The sequence below is a fragment of the Thalia democratica genome, chromosome 2 (assembly GCF_965202585.1).
Source record: "Thalia democratica chromosome 2, ktThaDemo2.hap1.1, whole genome shotgun sequence".
Taxonomy (NCBI): Eukaryota; Metazoa; Chordata; class Thaliacea; order Salpida; family Salpidae; genus Thalia; species Thalia democratica.
The window spans coordinates 49,010,970-49,035,694 of record NC_139166.1 but is presented as its reverse complement, the minus strand read 5'-3'; the positions used below and the strand labels follow the sequence as shown (position 1 = coordinate 49,035,694).

Sequence of the window (24,725 nt, the reverse complement as noted above, 5' to 3'; positions counted from 1 at the left end):
GATTTAAGTTGTATTCCTTGTTAGTGTATTAAAAACAAGTTTTTTAATGAAAAATAACACTTCTTCTTTGAGTAGCTTTAACATTTTAAGTTTTTACTAGAAAGTTGGTAACTGTTATCAGAACAGGCTATTTTAGTTTTTAAAGTTTTAACAAACCAACAATATGTTTATTTTAACTCAAAAAAAGTTTCTTTATTAACTATTGTGTTTTTGTTTACAAGATATTACATTGTTTCAAACCATATTTAACAAAAGTAATATGATAAATAAATATATATAAGGTTATTTTCTGAATTCCTACTATACTGTTACATAAAAATAAATTAAAGTTTTGAAACTTATGAAAACTACAATGTTAGAGTGGCAAATTTTTAAACATAGTAATGGTAAATTTTTTTTTGCATATTTTTTGCTTTTTATTTTTTTGAATTGAAACTTAAATTTACCAGACATGTAATTTTTTTACCTAATTCAGGAATGTAGTCCTATTTAATTTTTGATAAAGTTTTAAACAAATAATTTTGTAGTAGAAAATAATGCACAAAATAATCAAATCAAACCCTAAGTATAATTTATTAAAATAGTTTTGTAGCTACACTTTTAAAAGTAAATTACTACTATAATTATTAATCACTTTTAGTAGAAAAAATTTAATATATAAAATAATTATTTTTTAAACTAGAAGCTGATTTATTTAAAAACGAACTGTTAGTTAGTTTTTTATCAGTTTGCTATAAAAAATAAAATGCTGTTATTTTTACTTAATTTTTTTTAAATTGTGATTTAAAACTTTATTAAATTTCATAGAACATCAATACATTTCTTGTTTAATTAATTTGACTTCTCTACAGTTTAAAAAACAAATTAATAGTTATGGATTCATATGATGAAGACATCAATGAAAATGGTTGGTATGAAACTTTACGTGACAAGTTTGAAGATTTATTTTTTAGAGTTACCAGTGAAAGATGGATGGTGAGATTTTAATACCTATATATATTTGTTACGTAAAAGCATTTTGTACTATTTTACAATTTTAAATAAAGGTATAAATACTCTTTTTAGTATATTATAAATACTTTTCAAATAAAGGCTCTAAACCAGGGTTTCCCAAAGTGGGCGATATCGCCCCCCTGGGGGCGATTTTAGTTTTTTGGGGGGCGATAATTAGTAAGGGGGCGAAAAGGGGGCGATTTTAAAATTTTGGGTTGTCATAAGATTTTTACCTTTTTTCTTGCTTTTTTACTATTTTTAGCTTGATATTAATTATTTGACCCTGAGGTAAAACTTAAACAAAATAGTTTATTTTATTTATGAAAAAAGAGAACAAAAATCTAGTGCTTATGACTCATACTTTCAAGTAAATACTATATTTTCATTTATATATTTCCATATTTAACAATTACATATATCATAGACGATTGGAATCCCTCTCACTATTTTATAACCTGACATATATGTTATTTGGAGTTATAAATGGTTTGTAAAAATCTATGTTATTTATTACTAACTATCACCTCATGATATTTCCAGTTGCTTTTTGAAAAGTCACTAAGTTAGACTAAGAAATAAAACTATACAGGGTTGCCAATTTACCTAGAAACCTTGAAAAACCTAGAATTTGACAATTTAAGCAAAAAAAAACCTGGAAAAAATCTGCAATTTTTAACAATTTTAACATATTAAGTAGTAAAATTTAGATTTGACACAAAAAAGCTATCATATAGATAAAAGTATGGATCCCTTCAAGGCAAATACTTTTAAAGTAAACGACTTACAGGAAACCTTTTCAGACTTACAAACTGACCTTGAACTTAAAGTAAATTCTTCCAAAGAACGATATGAAAGCTTTTGGACTCAACAAAAACTAAGGCAAAAGTATCCAATCATTTTAGAGGAATTTAGATTGTTCTTTATAGCTTTTCCTTCTAGCTATGTTGTTGAGAAAGCTTTCAGTTCAGTTACCAACATCTTGAGCAAAAGGTCTAATCTAGATATTTATAAAGGAGGTGACTTAAGGCTCTATTTTACTAATTAAGAATCAGATTAGAAAAACTTGCAAGCAGTCATATTCCTCATCCTTCACATTATATTAGACTTCAGTAGCAGACATTATTTTATGAAAGTTTTTTAATTTTATTTGATCTTTTGAAGTATTTCTTATTAACTGGTTTGTATTGTATTTAATTAGTCTTTTTATAATAACAACTTAATTAAGCTATTTATTCTACAACAGGTTTGCATAATGAATAAATATTATTTACGGTAGACTTCCTCTTGAGTTCGCACTTTTTACCCAAAAAAAAGTGCAAATTTATATTTTCTTAAATTTAACTAAAGTAAAGTCTATTACTAACTAAATATTAATAAAACTAAATATATATAATATTTAATAGCTTATATAGATCTTTTTTTTTAATGAAAGTTTGTTTTATGTTTTAGTAGATTTCATGTTTATTCATAACATCATTGCATATAACATATTGAAATTTGTCATTTTGTAAAAAAAAATATGGTAATAATTTTTTGAGTTTGCACTTTTTGATTATTTTCAAAGTGCGAACTCAAGCGGAAATCTACTATATTTATTAAATGGTTTATGTTATAAAGATTTAAATAATTTTATTTTGACCTGGTTAATTTTGTAGTTGATATTCGTTGTTTTACATTACACTAAAAATTTTTATAGCATAGTGGTTAAAATATTTGTTTGAAAGACTTTTATTTGACAGGTTTTTGTTATTACTAGTTTAATTTGTATACAACTTATATCACTATAAAACTATTATCTGATTGTAATATTTTGACAACCATTAAAGTTTTTATTTCTAAAAAGATTTTTTTGGTTTTAAAAGAGTATAAATTTGAGGTCTCTATTTGAAATGACTTCTCCTTTTCCATTTAAAAGTTTCTTAAACACAATTTTATTTTCCAACTTGATTTACTATTGTTCAAAAGTTTATTATAACATAAGGAGTTTTAAACTATTAATACAACTGTGTTTTGTTTTATCTGAATTCAATATATATTAGCAATTAGAATATACTTAGTTTATTTTAATACTTCAACACTAGCTTTTAGTTTTTCACTATTTTCCTCTGTTAAATTATTGTAGGCTAATAGCTTGAAAAAAAAACTTTTTAAACAGAATTAAATAAGCCATCAAAAAGACTGCTACAGTTACAAAACAAAATTTTAACCTAGTTAAAAGTTTTTTTTAATTGATTACTTTCTGTTCACAGAATTAACTGTAAAACTAGGATTTTTTTCAGAATTTAAAAAAAGAAAAAAAATTGTTAGAATTAAGGTTTAGTTCCCTAAAGATTATTCCAAGTCAAATGCTATTTCATGGTAATCTACTACGAAACAAATAGTTTAAAAAGTTAAAAATTAAATTTTTAACTTTACAATTAACTTGCTTACAATATATATTAGCATTGAAATTAGTAAATTTACTGCATTAACTGAAGCTGTGATGAAACCACTTTTCATGTGAGATAATCAACCAGTCGGTCAAACTTCCTTTAACTAGATCAGAAATAATGTTTTAATATTTATTTCATTATAAGTAAAATAAACTGTTAATTCTTTTAGAGTTTTTAAATCTCTGGTATAGATATTAAAAAAGCCTATTTATAAAGTAATTTAAGTATTTTGTGCGGCTTAAATAAGTTACTTAGTATTAACTTCTAAATTTCCGAAATTTGTTATATGAGATATTATCAAAATGTCAGGTTTAAGTTAAGATTTCAGGTGGGTAATGTACGGCTCAGATCGAGTCGCAGATCCAGTCGAATTTCGACCCGCTAAGTAAATTGAAAACTACTTGTGCAAATTAAATAAAATTATTTTTTTTGATAATTAATATTTTGATATACGCTTTCATTTCGTTTTCAGTTCACAAAAGTATTTCCTAGATCACAATAATACTAAATCATTTTATTACAGTTTTGCTCGAGTTTTTTAATTTTCTTATTTGTAATTTTTCTAAATCATGCAGCCCGCAATTACATTTTCTAACGAGTTGAAAATAGAAAATATTTGTTAGTAAATATGAATTGCTGACTACAAAAGTTGTCAACCACTGACCTAAAAGTTTCAATAGTTTCAAAACAGATCATATTTAAACAGGTTTGATTACAGATTACTCAAGGCTTTTTAATAATTAAGTATTTTAATACACTTTACTTGACTTCTAAGAAAATAACTGTAAAATTATTTTCTCAAGCCCTGTAAACTACTTTGAACACAAAAGTGCGTGCATAAGAAGTACAAGACTAAATTACATTTCGAACACAACTTTTTTTAGCTCAAAAGTTTTTACTCAAAAGAAAAACTACTTTGTAAAATCGTGGGGGGCGATTTTTTTTTCAAGTTACTGAAAAGGGGGCAATTTAGTAAATGAGTTTGGGAAACCCTGCTCTACACTCTACAGTATAAATCATTCTTTTCTAATTGTTTTACCTTTTATATTTTTCAGTTCAATAAGATTTGTTTTTACATTTCAAGAATCTAGATTAAGTAATAAAACATTTCAAATCCAAAATATTGACAAAATTACTCTAACGTAACCTTCTAAGTTAATGTGTATTAAATATTTTGAACTGTTAATTCTAGCAATTCTTGTTCAAACTACTATAGTAAACAGGGGTTTGCAGGCGTTTGGTAGTCCCAGTAGTTACAATGAGACCTTTTTTTTTCCTAATCATTTTTTTTGCCACAATACAACCTGTTGTTTATTTTTTACTCTTCATATAATTTATTTTAACAATTTAGTATCTGATTTTTTTTTATTAAATTTATTTCAGCAAAATACAATGTAACAAAATAAATACCTTAGCTACAACTTGAGGTAAACTGTTTTTTTTTTATGTTGGCAACTCAATAAATTTCATCTGGATGCTTGATTCCATTGAAATTTTGTAAGTGTAAGCAGGCAGGTCATTTGCACTCTTTTAGTCGGATCTGCAATCAGTATGTTGCCCGACTTTACTTTAAAAGCTCTTTTTAATAAAAATATAAATTTACCATATTATTCATGGGAGTGGGTCACTTTTGCATGATCTTTAGTTGTTCTAATTTAGAACTTTTGTATTATACATTTTAACTGTTCAAAATATAGTTTTAATTGTTTGCTAACAAAAGATCCTAGTGAAGTAACTTCACTGGAATATAAATAAAAACAAATTATACAGTAATTTTCCTTTATTCTACCAACATATTTTTCTGTGTGTCAACGAATCAATACACTTCAACTGGGTTCTGTAAAAAAATAATTACTGTAATGAGAGAATAGAAGCATAGCACATGTATACACATACTTTATTCTATGCTTCTATTCTCTCATTACAGTAATTACTTTTTTTCCGAACCCAGTTGAAATGTGTTGATTCGTTGACACACAGAAACATATGTTGGTAGAATAAAGGAAGATTACGGTATAATTTGTTTTTATTATACATTTTATAAATTTTCAACATTGTTTTCCCATATAAAAATAGTTTACTTGGTCATAAAAATTTTACTCCGTACAAATTTTACTATCCATGCATTTCTGAAACCTATTATTTCTATAGTGTAGTTTTATAACATAACTATTCACAGAATGTGACTGAATAAATTAAGTTACATAATTAGTTAATAATATGAAAAGCTTTTGTTATACATTCTACTATAAATACTACTAAATATTCTAAAAGATATAAGCTAAATTTTATAGTTTACTCAACTTTTTTGACACATTCTGAAGTTTAAATTATTATATCAAATTAGAAAGGCTATATTATTGATATTTAAAACTGTATGACTGTCTGAAATAGTATTATATTGGCTTTTGTTCTGACCCCGGATACAGCTTAGTAGATTTCCTAATTAAATTGTTATAAAAATAAAACTTGAAAAGTATAACAAAATTATTATCAGAAACTAAAATAAAAGATAGAGTAACTAAAAGACTTTGAAAGATTTATAGCCTTACTAAAATTAACATTCATATAAATTACTTACACAAATAATACTAATTAAAAGACACATAAATTTCTAAAATATTAATACAAGGCTAGATTAAACAACTATTCAAAAAAATTAGATGTGTGTGTTTCACCCAGCTTATTTAACTATTTTATCAAAATGGTACTTCTTAATCAACATTACTTGAATTTTATAAAGTTTCTAACTTTTTATTACATTCTTTTTAAGTTGAAAACAATTAACTTTTGTTTTTTACATTTGTTCAATTTATAACATTTTCAGAAAAAAAATTTTTAACTAGTATATGTTTTGGTTATTTCTAAAAGCAGTGGAAGTGTAAAATTTAACTTAAATCCTATGTAATATGTTCTTTTATTCTTAGAGTATTTAAATTGATAAATTACGTTTGATTTTAACTCATGAGGTGTTGCTTTTTTATTGTTAAAATGCTTACTAACTTTGGTTATGGTAAAAATTTTCAACATAAATACTCCATTATTTAATTGTTTTCGTTTCTTTTTATACTTGATGTTGAAATTTAGTAAATAACAAAACTTTGTCTATTAAATTACTATTAGTTCTGTATTCATATTTAATATCATAAAGTATGTACTTTTTCAATTTTAGGTGATATTTTTAACTCAGCTTTTAGAAATTTAATAGTTGAAATCTTTGAGCTGAACTTAAAGACTAATAATACTTCCATCTTGCTTATTACTGAATTAAATTTTTAACAGAAAGTTGTATAATTAAAATAACATAATATATTTATAATGTTAATACAGGAGTCTGCAAATTGCAGCCCACGGACCAAGTTCGAAATTTTGTTTTTACTAGTTTAATACAATTTTATTAAAATACTAAAAACTTTTAAGTTTTAGTATAATCTATAGTCTTAATATTTTTGTTCAAAAAAATTAGTCAAAAATATGTTTTTGACGCACATTAAAATTGTTCATTTTTTTACCTGCGGTCCCCTGTATTAATAGACAGTATAACCTTAAAGACAATTTTTAGCATCTAAAAAACATCATGAATTTTGTTTTGAACAGTTATGTTGCTATATTAGTATAAAAATGATATTGTTTATGTCTGCTTGTTTCATATATTTATATTAAAACATCAAAGATTTGATATTCTTAAAGGAAGTCAAAATGAAATACTTACCACAATTTTTCACATATAAATCTTGTCAATTTCAGCTTGCAATGAGAGAATATGTACTTAGATTATACATTTGTTGTTTCTTTGAAATTTTTATCTTAAAATCATAATAATGGTGGTAGCTCTATTTTATTTTAACAATTTTTAGAAAGGAAGCCAAAATTTAAAAATCATTATGTTTATCTCAAAGCAGAAGAAGTTGCTAAATTTTCTACACAGTTATGATTTTTCTGTATTTTTTTGTACTTAAAAAGTTTTATCTGTTAGCTGATAAAGTGTTTAGATTTTATTACGCTGTAATACTTAAAACCACTTTGTGATACAAAACATAATACAATTTTTTATTGAAACAAAGTTGACTAAGATTAAATACATAATTGAAATCACAAAAAGGAAAACTTAAGGAATTTATAATATCATTACAAATATAAATTTAAAAAATTCAAAAAAACTTAGAACTTTAAGTAAATAAGTTACTACAGGGTTGTCACATAGTCAGGAAAAAGGGAAAAAAAAGTCAGGAAAGTCAGGAAAATTGATATAAACATGCTTATAGTAAGAAAGTTTATCATCACTAAAATCTGCATTCTAAAAAGTTTTCTTTTGCAATTAATCTTATTTTAGCGTTTAATTGAACTTTTAAAACCAAACAAACTAAAAATTTTCAAGTCTTTTGTTATGTAATTTTGATTTGGTTTTAATTAAGAATTTGATTTAGAAAATTCAGAAAAGTCAGATAATTTTTTTTCAGCTCGATTTGTGGCAATCTAACCTTTCTTTTTTATAGTTTGTTCTTGTTTATGCTATTTTAAGTTTTAATAATATAAATAGCATTTTTTCCCCTTTTGTATCAAACTTAACTTCCATTAATGTGAAACATAATTTGTATAAATATATGTATAGATTTGTGTCCCAAAAAGTGGTACATGGAAAACTCATACTTTAGAAGATGAACTTTTTTCACAAAGTTATTTTGAGTCTCATATAATGAAAGAGGTTGTTGTGTATAACCCAGAAAACAAATTAGAAGAAGAAAATTTAGAAGAAAATGATGAATCAGATCATCGTGCTATTGAGAAAAATTCCTTAAAATACATAACATACAATGGAAAAGTTTGCACAATAAATTATTTTATATCCAAAATTAAATAACATTTCAAATTATATTCATTTCAAATAAGTAATAAGACTAGTTAATAAAATATACAACTAATTTGTAATATTATTTAAGTACTTATTGTGGTTTGTATATTTATACTTTTGTGTTGAATTGATATCACTGCTAGCTCTCTTTTAGCCAGAATATAAAAAGTTTTGTATTACTATTTAGTCCTTCCTAATAAAAACCTTTTTTATGTAAAAACAGGAGGTTATGGTTACTGGAAGTATAATGCAGTGTGGAAATGGCTTTGAAAACCGCTCCAAAAAGCCTATGTACAATGCTCAGGACGGCCAATTGGACCTTCATATTGAAGAGTTTCACTCTGCAAAAATATTATTTCAGGAAACTTTTTTTAACCAGAATGATGAAAGTTTTATTGTTGTTTGCATTTCGCAACCAATAGAATCAAACATAGTATTTCAAACGACAGACAAAAGTACGTTAAAGTTTTGAGCGAATAACTTCTCGAAGTGTTATTATGACTATATGTTTTAAACAAGTTTTTTACGTAGACTACATAGAATTAAGTTTCAATACTTATGTTATGAGTACGCATACCAAAATTTTTCCAAAGATTTATGCAAATACTGTTTTAGTACTTGATGAATGTTCAGTTTAGGGTGTAGTTAAATAAAGTTGATTGTTTTTAGTTTTTTCTGAAAATTTTATTTTCTAAAACAAGGTTTACGATAAAAATAAACAAATATTCATTAAACATAAGTTTTTGTATAAATTATAATATTTTATGTTAATCTTTAAGCTATTGTCCTACGAATGTAAAAAAATCATTGTCAAGGCGTTATTTTTGCATGTGTTTAAAAAGCATATTTAATTAAAAGAAGTTATTTTAGTTTGTAAAGTATTTACCATATTTATTATAAACCATTTAAATATGTTTGTTAAAAAGAATTAACTTATGTAATTTATTTAAGTTAAACTTTAAAAATACTATTGGCACTTTATAAAAATTTAAATCAAATTTCTTGACTATATGATTAAATAAGTATTTACAATAAGGCAAAAGTCTTAGTTTTATACCAAGATACAATTTTTTTTTCAGCAGCAAATATTAAATAAAGTTTCTACGATTTTAAATCTATATCTATGCTTATTAATAGTTGATTTATATGATGTTGTAAAAATATTTTTTATTAAAATTATGTTATTTTGTTTAAAACAAATTATACAGTAATCTTCCTTTATTCTACCAACATATGTTTCTGTGTGTCAACGAATCAACACACTTCAACTGGGTTCTGTAAAAAAATAATTACTGTAATGAGAGAATAGAAGCATAGAATAAAGTAGGTGTATATATGTTTTCATTAAAATAAGATATATTCTACAGATAATAGTTATTAATAGGTGAAATACTTAATATTAAATCCGACTGTTATATTCGTGAAGTTATATTCGACTGTTATATTCGTGAAGTGTGTTGATTCGTTGACACACAGAAACATATGTTGGTAGAATAAAGGAAGATTACTGTATAATTTGTTTTTATTTTACTCCAGTGAAGTTACTTCACTAGGATCTTTTGTTAGCAAACAATTAAAACTATATTTTGAACAGTTATTTTGTTTATATAGCCAGTAAGTTTTGTCAGTTGAACTTGATATTTTCTTATATATTTTGATTTTTAGATGTACTTTTAAATCTTTTTTACTGAATTTTGTACTATAAAATCATTACAGAGTCTTTCATTGTTATCTTTAAATCTATTTAAATGATATTTTGATAAATATTTCAAATAAAGATTTAGCTAGTTCATTATTTAAGATTTTAATTGTGTTAATTTTTTTAGAAACTGATACCAGTTCACAATTGACCGGAGTGAACTCTTCATTTTTGTCTTACAATGATTTATTGAAAAATAGTGAGAATGAATCAAAGTTACATGACAAAATAGGTGAGCTGATTTGTAAATTTAACGACCAGCTTCACAAACCAACTAGTTTAGATGAAAGCCGATTAGAAATCAATGATCAGGATATAAATGAAGCTGTTAATTTCTTCCAGGTTTATTGTATTTTCTTTTTAAAAAATATTAGTTTGGTTTTAAAACTAAACTTTTGTTTTAACAAAAAATAATACTTAAAAATGTGATAAAAATGTTGTAAGCTTGCAAATATTGATTTAAAATTTTGAATACTTACTTTATCAGAATGAAATAATAGAGCTCCAAGACAACTGTTTTATCTCTGCAACAAAGGATATTAAGCTGGTAACGTTTTTACTTTTTAAAATCAAGTAACCACAGCTTTCTCTAATTTTACTGTTTTTACTGTTATTTTCAGAAAGAAACTATAGAGTCTAATACAAGCTGTAAAAATCAAGTTGAAAATATCTTAGAGGTAAAAATTATCTTACATTTAACTCATACATATGACTTTCTGTTTAAACAAGTTCAATTTTAAACAGAACCATGTGTTAAATTATACTTGTGAACCACTGATGTGCCATTTAAACAACATGTTTTCAATCAAGGTTAGATTGTTTTAATTTTATTATAGTAATAGTTTTGTTCCCGTTCTTAAAGATATAATGTATAAAGAAAATTAATATATTTTTTTAAGTTTTAGCCAAATTAAAACTTTATTTTTATTATTATTTTTTGTTGCAGGAAAGTGGCCTCAACAGAATAACTAGAAGATTTTCTTATGTAACTTTTGCTCATCTAGAAATAAAAGAAATATTTTGGTACTTATGTTTAACTTTTATAACAATTTTTTTTTCATACTAGTATAAATTTTTGATATCCTGTAGTAATAGTAAAGTTTCACGATAAGTCATAAGTATTTTTAGAGTTTGTACAGAAATGAGCACATTTTTATTTTTTAAATTAAACGTAATAAAATTAAACATTGTGACATTTTTTATGTTTTAAAAAGAAGGTAAATACTAGTTGTTAGTATTCTAAAACCTCAGACAAATAATGTATTGTTTAATTTTTTATGGTTTCCAGCACTTGAGGATTTTTTCTGTTCATACTTCAGAATTATATTATAATTAAGCAAAATTTAAGTGTCTGAGGCTTGCAACTCTCTCATGTTATTTTTGTTATATGCTTACTTTAGTTTGTTTTTGGTTAATTCCACCATTTTGGTTATTGAATATTATATTATAATCAAGATTACAACATTTATTTCTAAAGTTTATAAGATAAATTTGAATACTTTCGAAATTACCTTAAGTTCATAAAAGTGCTTTCTGAATATTAAAAACTAGTTTAGTTGTTTTTTGTTTTTTAATTAGTAGAATTTAAGTTATTAAATAACTTTTCGGATAATGTAGCTGGTAATTTTTTTTAAATATTTAAAGTTTATTTTGTAAGTTATCTAATTAAAATGAAGCATTTTGAAGTAAAAAGAATTTAAAATCATTTTATCATGTGAAATGAAACAAATTAACACTCCTATTTATATCAACAATTTGCAAACATTTACTTATATTAATTCAATATTTTATTGCCAAAACAATGCTTCACTCGTTTAAATAAATTATAACGAGATCCTTGATTGATTAATAAAATCTGTAAAAACTATCATAAACATGAATGAAGACATTAGGCTAAACTTGAAATAAAACTTGCAATTATGTTTAAAAACAGTGGCAGTGATTCAAATAATAACTTTAAAAGAAGAGAGTATTTAGTGCAATTTTAACAATATCAACATTAAAAAATTTGAAACATTAAATGCTAGTCTAATAACAATCAAAATAGTTTTTGCATAAAGAATTGCAACTGTAATTATCTTCCAATAAGTTTTAAACTCTGGCTGCCGATTCGAGTACCCTTCTAATCTAAACTTATTGATAAAAAATTAAAAATAAGTGTTTTTATTTTGATAAACTAAAAGCATAGATTTTTTTTTTTATAACTAACAGTTTTTTTTTAATTTTTTTTTTATTAAAGAATATACATATAAACCTATACAATAATTAATAGTAAGATGAATAAACCATAGTAAATGTTAAAATTGTAGGACAACAGTACCACGAGCAAGAAGACAGCTTTCAAGAATAAACAAATGCAAGACTGCTGCTTCTAAATGGAAGTGTCTTGACCAAACCATGAACTTCTTATCAAATGCTCCTAGCGACATTAGTAGTTAGAGTTGATACAGTTTAAATTATCAGCTATTTTTGCAATTACCCGCATGTTTGGTTTATTTAATTTAAAAGCTAAATATGAATGAAGAAAACTTTTTAAACTAAAAGAAATGTAAAAAATGAAACGTAAAAAAGAATGTTTGCTTTTATATTTGTTTTAAAAATTATTAAGAAACAGGATTATACTAAGAGAATATTGTTTAGTAAATCAATCTATTTTTTTATATCAAGTAAGTAATATACCGTGTAAAATCCAACCTGTAATATCTATTGTTTATAAGTTTATGTGATTGGATATAGATTAAGAATATTTCGCATATAGAAAGTTTAATTTAATAAATTTTAAGTTGATTAGAATGTAGTAATTACATTATGCGCTGTTAAAAGTTGAACTCTGAAGACTTTTTTTAAACAAAATCTCAGTTTTAATTTTTTTTTCAAAGATTACTATTAGAAAAATAAAGTGTTTAATTGCTTTGCAACTACATAATTTGAATATGCAGTTTTTTGTGATCGTTAAATACTCAGTAGTCTCTTAGAAAAAGTTTTACTTTAGTAAATATTTGGGTAAAATGAAACAGTGAACAAGTCTACTTGTTAGAATTTAAAAAAAGTGGGTAGAGAAAAAATTTAAAATTATCTTAGCTAAATTCATAAACTTTAATTTTTAGGTGCTTTAGAAGACTTTTTTATTGCAGTTTTTTGACAAAATAACTATTAGATAAAGTTCAAAGTTATGGTATAGTACAACTTTGTTCAAAGATTGAAGTCTATACTTTTTAACAACAAAATAAATTCTGCTATAGTTGTTTAATTTCATAGTTGTTTTAATAGTAAGCTTTGAAATCGTACAGTTGTTACAGTAAACTGATATAATAAACTCTAAAATATTTGTTTACGTTTTATGTGGATTTACTCTAATTACATGTTTATTAGACTTGACATAGCAAACTATTTTATAAAGCTTTCCCTCAGTTCATCTATGAAGGAAATAAAAAACATGGAATGAGTTGTAAATTTTTTCTTATCAACAAAAATAAAGCATACCTAAATAAAGATCACTACTTTTTTATAAATATGGGTTGATCATACAGATTCGATCATCAGACCACAAGCTTCGGTAGACTGAGACCGGTTTCGTCCTTATTAGGAATCATCAGTCAGTCATAACTGGAAAACTTGCAGTATTCAATCTACAAACGGTTTATCATGCTTTCACATGAAGCAACCAGGTCTCAGTCTACCAAAGCTTGTGGTCTGATGATCGAATTGGTATGATCAACCCTTTTGTTAAACTTGAGCTTGTCTCACGGCATACGAAAGTCCAAGCGTTTATCAATATGTTTAGTATAGTGTTAAATTGTTATAAAAATGCAATGCAGTCTGTAAATTTCATATAGAGATGTGTTTTTTAAAACAAAAAGTATATTTTTGCAGGTTCATCTTACCAACTTACCTCTGACGATCTCTTGCCATTGTTGATTTACCTTGTAATTAAGTGTGATGTTGCTAACTGGATTACTAATGTCATGTATCTCAAAATACACAGATCTTTAGCATCAAGCAAGCTCAAGTAAGATAAAAATATTAAGTACTTTTAATGCATTAAAGTATAAAAAGTAAACTTTTTTAATTTTATGAATAATTTATTATATATTACTTGTTATACTTAAACTTCTGCAGTTTCTGTCTAACTACATTAGAAGCTGCAATAGAACACATTAGAAACAATCTTTGTCTAGCTGAAATACAGGTGCATTACTTATAAAACTTTGTTAATTAATAATTTTTTTATACATTGTTATTGTTGTGAACCTAAAAACTGTTTGAAATATATTACAATTTTTGTCACATTTATCATAAAAAACGATTTAGCTACAAAAAACTTGATTCATAGAATGCGTTTTTTGTTTTTATAAACACTCTTTCTTTTTTTTGATATATTTATTATTCCTTAACTTATAATTTTTTATTCTAAAATGTTAATTTATTTATTGTTCAATAGTTATTAAAAAAGTTTTGACATTATCCCAAAAAAAGTAAATCGGCTATTACAAAAACTGTGTATTGAAATTTGTAAATATGTCGTAAAAACTTTTTTTTTCTTCAATGTTGGTTACAATAAAAGTTTAACTAAACACTATAAACGACTACTTATTTATTTTTATTGTAGTTTATTTTTTGTAAATATTTTTACAAATTAAGCATATTTTTTGAAATCTTAAGAGATAAACTATTTGAGTTGTTTTAACAAAATACTGGATTTTTCATCAATTTACATGTTTTATGTAATTTTTAGATAGAAAACTCAAAGGCTGCGATCAGTAATAAGAATAGTCTTCAGCACTTGTTTCATGTAAGTTGGAAAGATTTAGTAACTTTTTTTTTTAAGTAGTTAAAAGCGTTATTTGAAACCTTGAAACTTAAAAAAAAAAAGTTAATGTGTATATATAATAAAGTTGTATGCGTTTTTTATCATGTCTATAAAAACTTTGATAGTAGAAGAATACTTTACAAGGTAAAAATGTTGTTACAACTAAAAACGAAAACATATTAACTTTAGTACAAACCTTAAGACCTTTTTGAAAATTTTTAATAATAGCAATATGATGTTTAGCTAATAAGAACGGAAACACCTTCAAAACTTGAAATGTACCTCCGCCAAAACGAAACCATGATAAATTTGCAAGAACATGATAAATGCCATCCATTGTGCGAATGCACCAAATGCATGAAACTGGATGAAAAGTAGCTTTTTTATCAAAACACAACCATAATTACCTAGTTAAATAAAATTTTAACAAAGTGTAAAAGAAAAAAATTAACTATTGAAATATCTTATAATAATTAGTTTTAAAATTTTTATATAACCCTTAATTATATGTAAACATTTCAAATATCTATACAATTATAAATACCTTAATATTTACTTATCATTGCATAAACGAGGTTATGGAAAAATGTAAACAAAAACGTGATTTTTACATAATTACGTTAGTAATACACTATTTACCGGTTAAAAAGCTTTTGTAGTTGTAACACGTAATAATATTTTATAAGTTAACAAACTTTGATAAAAACTAAATTATTTGCTTATAAATTGTTGTTAAATAAGTATGCGAGTATTTAGGTATATCAAATAATTAAGCTTAAAATGCTCTTTGCTAAATTTAACTTTTATTTCACCAAAATTTGTAACCAAAAAAGGTATTTGACATTTAAAGATTAGAAATGATTGTTTAAGCTTTTTTTAGAAAAACTTATACTTATAAAGTTGCCTAAATTTAAATATTTTACTGTATTACAGGAAACCGTTCAATATGGGTTCATCATCTGCGAAACTCACAACAATGCGAGACGATATGGGCCAAACTTCGTTGCATGTTGCTGCTCATCAAGGTTGGTAAATTTTTTATTGTGACATCACTTTATACACGCTAAATTATAATTACTAAGTGCTTTTAAGACTGTTTTAAGAAAAATATATAAACTGTTTTTTTAATGAAAAGTTGGTAACTTTGTTTTATTCAAAGCTAGAAACTTGCAAATATCAATAATTATACTTTTTGAAAAAGTTTTGTTTTAATATGAGTTTATATTTTGAGATTGAAATGCATTTTAGTTCAGGCTTATTAAAAAGTTTTGTAAGCTTACTGTACTCTTAGTTAAACTTCATTAAAAACAGTTCAAGTTTTAAACTTACTATACTAAGTTTGATTTTATATAGATTTTTTTATTATAATCGGTCTCAATCTACCGAAGGCTTGTGGTCTGATGGTTGAATTGGTATGATCAAACCTTTGTTAAACTTGAGCTTGTCTCACGGCATACACAAATCCAAGCTTCGGTTCTGGAGACTTTCGCTGATGTTTTTGTTGATTTCTTTAATATAATCAAGTTAACTTATGGTAGATTAATAACTGTTTCAAAAAAAAACTATTCCTTAAGGTTAAAAAGTTAAAAAGTAAATACTTTTTAAGCTTTAATCTAAAAAACGAAATATATTTTTGATTAGTGTAATGTAAAAAACCATTAGAAAATAATGTTTGTTTTTTATAACATAGTGAAATAAAGTTAAAAAAAAACTTTTTATTTAATAAACTGTAAATTTAAAAATATAACTCGAACATACAAAGTAAAGTTAGTAAACATACGAAGAGAGGATTTGATCCTCGAAGCAGGTGTTTTTGCACACGATGGTTTTTTAGCGTGGAAACTACTAATTAAAAACAAACAAATTTTAGTTTGTTTGTAACAAAAAATTTAGATGTGCTCTCAATTTGGTTTTAATTAAACATAGTTGTTTATTAAATGATTATTTCAGTACAATAGTGTTCTATAAAATGAAATTAGAAATGTTTCCCACTCTTAGAAAGCAATGTTGGCAGCTTTAAGTATTACTAATATTTCCTTACCTAAACTATTTTAAATTATAGAGCCACAAGGTTATCTTGATAAAATAAATCTACCATTTAACTTATATAGCGCGACACGAAATGATAGATGTTCTGATGAAATATGGTAGTGACGTCACAATTACAGATTATCACGGGTGCACCCCCCTGCATGTTGCTGCTAAGCAGGGAAGCCAGTCTGTTATTGTTAGTTGCCTGTAATTATTCTGAATGTAGACATTTTTTACATATAGGTCCTTATAGTTCTTAAGAAGATTAAAAAAGTGTTTGCTTTTTACCAGTTAAAAAGATAAGGAGTTGTTTGTTTAGTTGTTTTTTAGTGTTTTCAAAGTGTGTGCAGTACTGAACATAAAAAGTAACTCACTGTTCACCGAATTTTTTTGAGTAGTGAAATATATCTAATAAAGGCATATCTTTAAATATTTTAAGTAGAAACAAATGTAAGTAGACCATAATGGTAGTGAACTTTTAGTAAAAAAGTCTATACTAAGTTATTTACTATCCACAGTTTTTTTTAGTTTGATAATATACTGTCACACTCTTGAAATGTTAAAAATCTATTGATTTAGAATACTTTGTGTGTTTTAAATTACCATATATATTTTTTAATTCACTGAAAATGTAAACAGTTTATACTGATGCACCACGGGTCAAACCCTTCAGCTACGGATAATAACAACAACACTCCCCTTCATCTGGCCACTCTTAATGGTCACGACAGTGTTAGTTTTTATTGTAAAATAAATAGAAAACATTTCTAAATTTTATTATTAAAATATTAAAAAATTATAAATTTAATACTTTCTTAAAAAGTAACCAGATTGAATCAAAGTTGTCCAGTATACTTTATTAATACACAAAAAACACCCTTTTTTTGATAAAAAGATCAAAAACAAAATGAAATTTATTTTGAAAAAAAGTTTGTATTTTATCTATCTAAAAAAACATAAAGTACTTATTAGCGGTTTACTCTTTTAATTTGAAGTAAATATAAACTACAACGATTTGGCTTAAGTTTTTTGTTTTACTTGAATTGTTTTTGTTGTTTAATGATAACTTTAAGCAATTAAGTTTTGAAATTTTTAGTCAAATATGTTTTGTGACAACATAATAAGTTTTTTTACACTATATATGCTGCATATTTTTTATTTTTACTTTTCTGTAGGAGTTGGCAGTATATTATAGAGTTTACTATTTAAGTACCAAACTTATATCCTTAAGTCTGACTATTAAAAGTATCTTTATTACTAAAGTGTAATTGCTTGTGCGTAAGTGTTTTACTAGGCATGTATACGACTTTTAATAAATAGAATTCACCTAAGAAAAAATTGAAACATTTTCCACAGTCGGTGAAGGCATTCTTGTACTTTGATCCAACATCGGTCACGGTCAGAGTGAATGCTAAAAATGAAGCTGGTGACACTAGTCTTCACATCGCCTGTAAATACGGATACTGTGAGTTTGAAACCAGTACAATGATGTAAGGTTTTAAAATGTTAAACAGTTAAACCTTCATAAGTAATCTACAAAGTTATTGAAAACTTTAGTAAATTATATATGCGCTCATACAAAATTTATGTCTATAATATCCTGCATAAAAACTTTAATTTTTTCCCAAAAAAAATTTGTTCATTTTATAGTTGTTACTTATTCTTTTCACATATTACTTACTTAAAAATGTTCATTATTTAGTATTTTTTTTAACCTTTCTACAGCTCCTTCTTTTAATAGATTTAACGCATATAACCTTTTTAAGTTAACTTTGGAATGTTAATCTAGCCAAATCTTTAATTTGCTTACTAAGTATATTTCTTTTGATTTCAGTTAAGAATTTAAAATTTCTAAAAAGATGAAAATTTACTTATTTAATTTATTCATCATCATTTTTATTCTAGTTTTTGATAATTTACATTTGAGTTTTCAAATAAAGCTATCTAAATGATTTGTTTCAGTCTCGGTAAAATATTTCCTTTATAAAAAATGACTAGTTCTAACTCTCACAAGTGGGAATAGTCGAGGTGCTGATGGAGTGTGGTGCCGACTCGACGTTGGTGAACAGAAACAGTATGAGTGTGCTGGACGTGTGCAGGGACGATTACACGAGGTTGAAGGTCAAGTACACCCAAGTGTCGACCAGGTACGAACAACTGCGTCCTCTGTCATCTGTCAGGAAAAATAAGGTGTGTTTGCCATTAAAGCGCATCCCTTGATCTCAATAGTAACTTTTGTAAGAAGGTTGCATTAAAGTTAGTAAATTTCAAAATAATGTGGTTTACTTTGTATAACTTTTTTTATTAAAAGGGTATATATAAAACAAACTTTATATTCTAAAACACGAAAAACAAAATAATTTGCAGTTTCAAAATTTATAAAATAAAAGTGATTTTTCATTTAACTATTTTTTTTTATTTCATGCACGTTTTATTATTAACGGTAAAAATTTCATCTGTGACTTAGTTTAGTTAGTTCTAAAAGGTTTTATTTAGACCAGGGGTTGGCAAACTGAGGCCCACAAAGGGTAAATCTGCGACCCGCGAGCACGTTTTTATTTCGAATGGAATGCGGCCCCAGAAAGAAAAATCTGCGGCTTGCAACCATGTTAATGTGGCCCGCCAACCAAAGCATTTTTAAGTCGATTTTTTTGATAAAATGATGTAATCTAATATTGTAAGTCTTTGAAAACGTCTAAAACTCATTAAAAATGTTTACTGATTAGGCTTAGAAATGTGAAAAAGACAGATTGGCTTTCCTGCAGTGTTTTTTCTCAGTTTAGATAATAACTTTCTTCTTTCAACAGCAACTGGTGAACTGAAAATAAGTTTTAAAAGTACTTAGATTCAATAAGTTATTTTTGATACATATGTTAAATAGATTAAGTAAATAAGAAAATTTTTCTTTTATGTACAAAAGTAATGCATAGTAATGAACTAAAACTTGATTTCTTTAAAACTTAGGTGTTTTGTTTAGCATGTAATTTATACCTAAGTTTTAATAATAGATATTTCAAAAACGTTTATTTAAAAGATCATAACAAAAACACATAAAGTAAAATTGTTTGTTTTTGAATTTTGAGTCGTTTTGATTTTTTTACATAAGTTTTCTGTGCTCTTTACATTAATTCTTATGCACACTAATGTGTTTTTAAATACGGTGACACTTGAGTTTTCAGCTACTATTTTTAGTAGTAAATACCCCAAAAACACTCTGTGTGAAGTTTTAGATGATTTGAGGAATTTCTTGGCATAATTCGATTTTCTATTACCCTCCACGATTCAAATTGTATGGGACCCAAAAAATGCGACCTTAGAGTTTTTAGTTGGATTATTCTACATTTAAACTTTATTTTATAGAACAACGCTGTACTTTAAATGTCTTTCTTTGTAATAAAAGCATACAAAACTATTTTTACTAAGATTAAGAACATATATTATAACACAGTATTAATGGCCTGTTTTTGTTATTAATTTAGAAAGTTTAAATTCTTTCTAAGGGTTAAAAACAGCACACAAAAAAAATTACTTTATTTTACATATTCCATGGTTACCACACAGAAAAAACGAGCTTTTACAAAATAAAACAGTAAAAATAAATAAACTATAAAAAATAAGCTACTTATTTCTATGGCCAAAACTAATACAATTTTAAAGATTTTTTTCTGTATTATTATGTAAAAAATATTTTAATCTAACTGCTTAATCAATTTAGTATTTAATAAAAGTCATAGTTTTTAGTGTTGGTATACACCTAGACATTCTCAGACTTGTCTTAAAATTTGTAAAAAATAGGCTAGCTCATACTAGTTTGAAGCTTTTTTTTTTAAGATTCAGGCTGTCTTATTATTTTTACTTAAATTAAATTAAAATAATCAGTTTTCTGCTGATTAATTATTAGAAGTTTGAAAAAAAAATCATGTTTTTGTCTTTCTTGAATTAATAAAGCATTAATATTTTGTCATTGAGTTGCCACCTAGTATTAAACGTATAAGTTTTCAAAATAATAAATAATTTATTAAGACTTAAGTGTATTAGTAAATGTAAATTTTAGTTCAAAAATGTGTAAAATTTAAAAAAGCCTTCTATATTAAAAGTCTTTTTAATTAATTAAGTGAATAAAAGTAAGTCTTTAAATAAAACTAAAATAATGTCCTACTAAGTGTGACTAAAAATAAAACCTAGATGTGACTAAAAAGATTATTTAAATGTGACTAAAAGTAAAAATGCGACCCGCGAAGATTTTGAAACTTGAAATTTGGCCCGCGAGCACCAATTGCCTACCGACCGCTGATTTAGACAATTACGCTTTATTATTTAGATAATTATCACTTAAGCCTTAACTTTATTTTCAGGAATCTGTGAAGAAGGTTTCTAGTAAATTAAGAGAAAAAACTAACAAGCAAGCTACAAAACCTACTAAAACAAATAAACTATACTCTTTTCATACTGCTCAAAAACCTGTTGACATAAACAAAGAGGTAACTATAACTAGAAGTATTTAAGTAAAGTTTTAAACTCTAATTAATACATAAGGTGAAGTTTGTTTTGATGCATAATTTTTTTTTTTCAGTTTTAAGATTTACATATTTAGTAGGTTAAAAGTTCATTGTTTTCTTTTTAATTATTACAGTTAATAACTGTAGATAGCAAAAGACTAAAAGCTTTTAAAAATGCGCGAATACTTAAATCTCACAGTTGTATTGAAACTTTAAACTTAAATTGTAACTTTCCAGTTATCGATCTTTCACAAAGCAATAATGGATAATGACGTAAACAAAGTTGCGAGAATTTGTGGGTGGAAGCCTCCTGAGAATTCATCAACAAACTCGGCCAAGTGTCACCCGTTGTGTCAGTGCATGAGCTGCGTTCCACCGGCTAAAGTATGTTTTGAATTTTAAATAAGTTCTCGTTTGAGACTTATAATAAAGAGCTTGGCAAGAATATTTGCGGATTAAGGATAATTTTCTTTAAAAAAAAGTTCAGAGATTTCTTTTGGTTTACTTTCACAGTACTTTCCATTGAAATCAGACGCTAAACAGTTGCTATTTAATTGAAAGTACATATAAATTTTTTATCAGGCTTCAAATTTAATTCACGGCAACACGCTCTTCACGGACGGGCAGACCCCCATCCAGGTGGCCAGCAGTTGCGGGCACGTCAACATGGTCCGCTTCCTGCTCGCTAATGGCAGCCGACCCGAAAGTAGAAGGCTGGGCACCAAAACCGGCTACAATTTGACCGCTTTCCATCTTGCTGCACAGTACGGCCACGCTAAAGTTTGTTTTTTAATCTTAGTCAATGTAAGTTGGTAAACTTCACAGTACCATGACTTTATATTAGTATATCTGAAAATCTAAAATATAAATTAATCCAGTACATAAGAAGTATTTGAATAGTGTAGTTTTAAAAGTAGTCTTGTTTTGAAAACTGTTATTATACGTAAATATATAAACATTTTTTCTATTAGTTACATTAAAAACAGTTATTTATTTATTTTATCGAACACTTTTATTCTAAGATATATTTTTACCTATCTACAATTAAGAGAATGTTTTTTTTCTGAGTATGAAGCTAATTTTCTTAAGTATTTTTTCCAATAAAAATGATTTAGACTTTGGAAGTTTTGCTGTCAAGGTCTGTTGCCTCTGTAGATATAAGGGACGGGGAAGGAAACAGTCCGCTTTTCATGTGCTCAAAGAATGGACACCTTCAATGCTGTCAATTACTAATCGATGTTTTTTCTTAATTTGTTAAATAACTGCCAAAATTTTTCAATTAAAGTTTAATTGCTATACTTTAATTTGAAGTATATAAAGCAAATACCTTTTTTAATAACACTATCATCAACGTGTAACCCTATTTTTTTATTACATACTTTTTGATTAATGTTTAACCAACTTTTTTTTTATACATTTGAAAATAGTTTCATACAATTTCAACGCATCAACAGTGTGGAGCATCGTTGAACTTGCGCAACAACAGAGGAAGCACTTCCTTGCACGAAGCTGTTAAATGGAAGAACATGAAAGTTTGCAAGCTTCTAATTCACATTGGAGCCAGTTGCTACATAAAGAACAATGCAGGAAAGACTCCCATTGACATTGCGGCTAAGGTGAGTTTGATTAACTTCAACTTTGATAAAGTATTTAAAAACAGTTAAAAAACTTTTTTTTCATTTACATTTATTGTTCTAAACTATAACATTAAAATCTAATTTAACAATTAACTACTGATTATTAACTAACTTTAAAGTATATACTTTCAATTTAAAAGGACATAGAAACATTGGAAGAACTTAATGACATTATTAGAAGTTGTCAAGAAGAACATCAAAAAAATAGTGAAAAACATTTACAAAACAAACCGAATTCATTAAGTTCAGAAGATGATTTGTTTGCAGAGTATGAGAAAAGGGAAGACAAACATAAATCAAATAAAAAGACTTTGGAATCTTCAGTAGAGTTGACAAAGCAGAAATTGATGTACGAGAAACCGAAGTTAGAAAAGGAAGAAAATAAAGTTAAGAAAAATATTACTTGTTCAAGTTCTTCTTCTGAAAAATCGGTGCTACTGTCACCATCAGCTAGCATCTTTTTATCACCATCAGATTTTTTAAAAACAAATGAAGAAGATTTTGTTCAAAGTGTTTCCTTCCATAAAAATTCCAAAGAACTTTACGAGTCAATTGATAAAAAGTTTGATAAAATTTCTTTATGTGACGATAATAAAACCACCACCCAAGAAAAGCAAATAGAAGACTCAGTAAGTCCAGAAGGTACTGAACTAAAAGTTGTAGAAAATAAACCAGAAACTAGCTCAAATTCCCATGAAAGAAGTTATAATGAAAATTCTAACTATTTTGAAATGTAAATAATAATAAAGATAGAGGTGGACTGTTTTTTTTAGTTAGCGATCCAGATTTATCAAAAAGAAAATTGCGGACTAGATAAAAATTTTATCCAAAACAGTGAATCATGCTTAGCGGACTAGATCCAGCCCGGGGGCTGTAGGGTACCCACCACTAACTTAGACTAAGTTTTTCAAACAAAACTTATTAAAAATATAAACGTTGTTGTTACAAGAACTGTAAAACTTTACTAAAAAAAATAAAACGACAATTTTTGTTAAAATTTACTGGAATTGCTAATTATTTTCACAATAATTATCAAAAAAAAAGTTATCAAAATATACTTAATTATTTCAAATGTACATTTTACTATTATTTAATTCATTAATTTAAATTGCGTTTTTTAAAGGTGCTGTAAAATTTCTATTGGTTTTTTCTAAAATATATTTATTTTTAGTACAATATAGTTGTAGATTTACAATTCTTTAAAACTAACGTTTATAAATTTTGAACTATTAAAAAAAAACAGCTTATATAAATATCAATTTTTGTTTACCTACATTTAGAAGCCATAAAAAGTAATAAAAATATTAGTATTTTAATAAATAAAAATCATAGACTTTTAAGTTTGTATATACTTTATTGCTAACTTTATACGTTTTTTATGGTTTTTATCTCGAACTATTCGGTTATAATTTTTCATTACCTTTGTTATTCCTAAAAATTTTAGTCTCAACTTTTTTTAAATTATTAAGTTTGAGTTTTTTGTTTTCTAACAATAAATAAAAAAATCTCTAATTTCTCTTTCTGCAACCTATGGGTTCATTAGAGTAGTTTTATAACAAGTTTTCAAAACAAGAAAAAGAAGACAAATGCGGGGCTTATGTAGAGAATCCCCGCATATTGGTTTGTTAGTAGACTTGAAATATTTTTTTTATTCAGAATCCGCTTTAAATATTTAGAATCAAATTTTTAAAGCTTTAGTCTCTTAATGTATGCAAACTGTATACATTTTTACATAAAAACTTTTGCAGAATACTACTCACGATAACAATTTT

At 25.7% G+C, this 24,725-nt stretch overlaps 1 protein-coding gene across 1 annotated transcript; it reads left to right on the top strand.

The window, feature by feature from the left end:
• Positions 1-859: 859 nt before the first annotated feature.
• Positions 860-23,927, top strand: LOC145849875 (ankyrin repeat domain-containing protein 27-like). Its single transcript, XM_082954968.1, has 24 exons — positions 860-975; positions 8,038-8,247; positions 8,501-8,732; positions 10,104-10,318; positions 10,464-10,523; positions 10,597-10,653; positions 10,721-10,786; positions 10,923-10,999; positions 12,286-12,410; positions 13,850-13,985; positions 14,096-14,165; positions 14,712-14,768; positions 15,030-15,160; positions 15,720-15,811; positions 16,898-17,013; positions 17,457-17,549; positions 18,174-18,282; positions 18,832-19,007; positions 21,173-21,298; positions 21,554-21,700; positions 21,899-22,096; positions 22,432-22,554; positions 22,771-22,932; positions 23,094-23,927. The coding sequence occupies exons 1-24, from the start codon at positions 874-876 to the stop codon at positions 23,688-23,690; spliced, it is 3,477 nt and encodes a 1,158-aa protein (XP_082811094.1). The 5' UTR covers positions 860-873; the 3' UTR covers positions 23,691-23,927.
• The last annotated feature ends 798 nt before the right edge of the window (positions 23,928-24,725 follow it).

What these genes read in the sequence shown, in the direction of transcription:
- LOC145849875 (XM_082954968.1), top strand. Translation starts at nt 874, where the DNA reads ATGGATTCATATGATGAAGACATCAATGAAAATGGTTGGTATGAAACT. An exon ending in TTACCAGTGAAAGATGGATG is followed by an intron (nt 976 to 8,037) that starts GTGAGATTTTAA and finishes ATATATGTATAG; the next exon opens with ATTTGTGTCCCAAAAAGTGG. An exon ending in GCATGTTGCTGCTCATCAAG is followed by an intron (nt 15,812 to 16,897) that starts GTTGGTAAATTT and finishes TAACTTATATAG; the next exon opens with CGCGACACGAAATGATAGAT.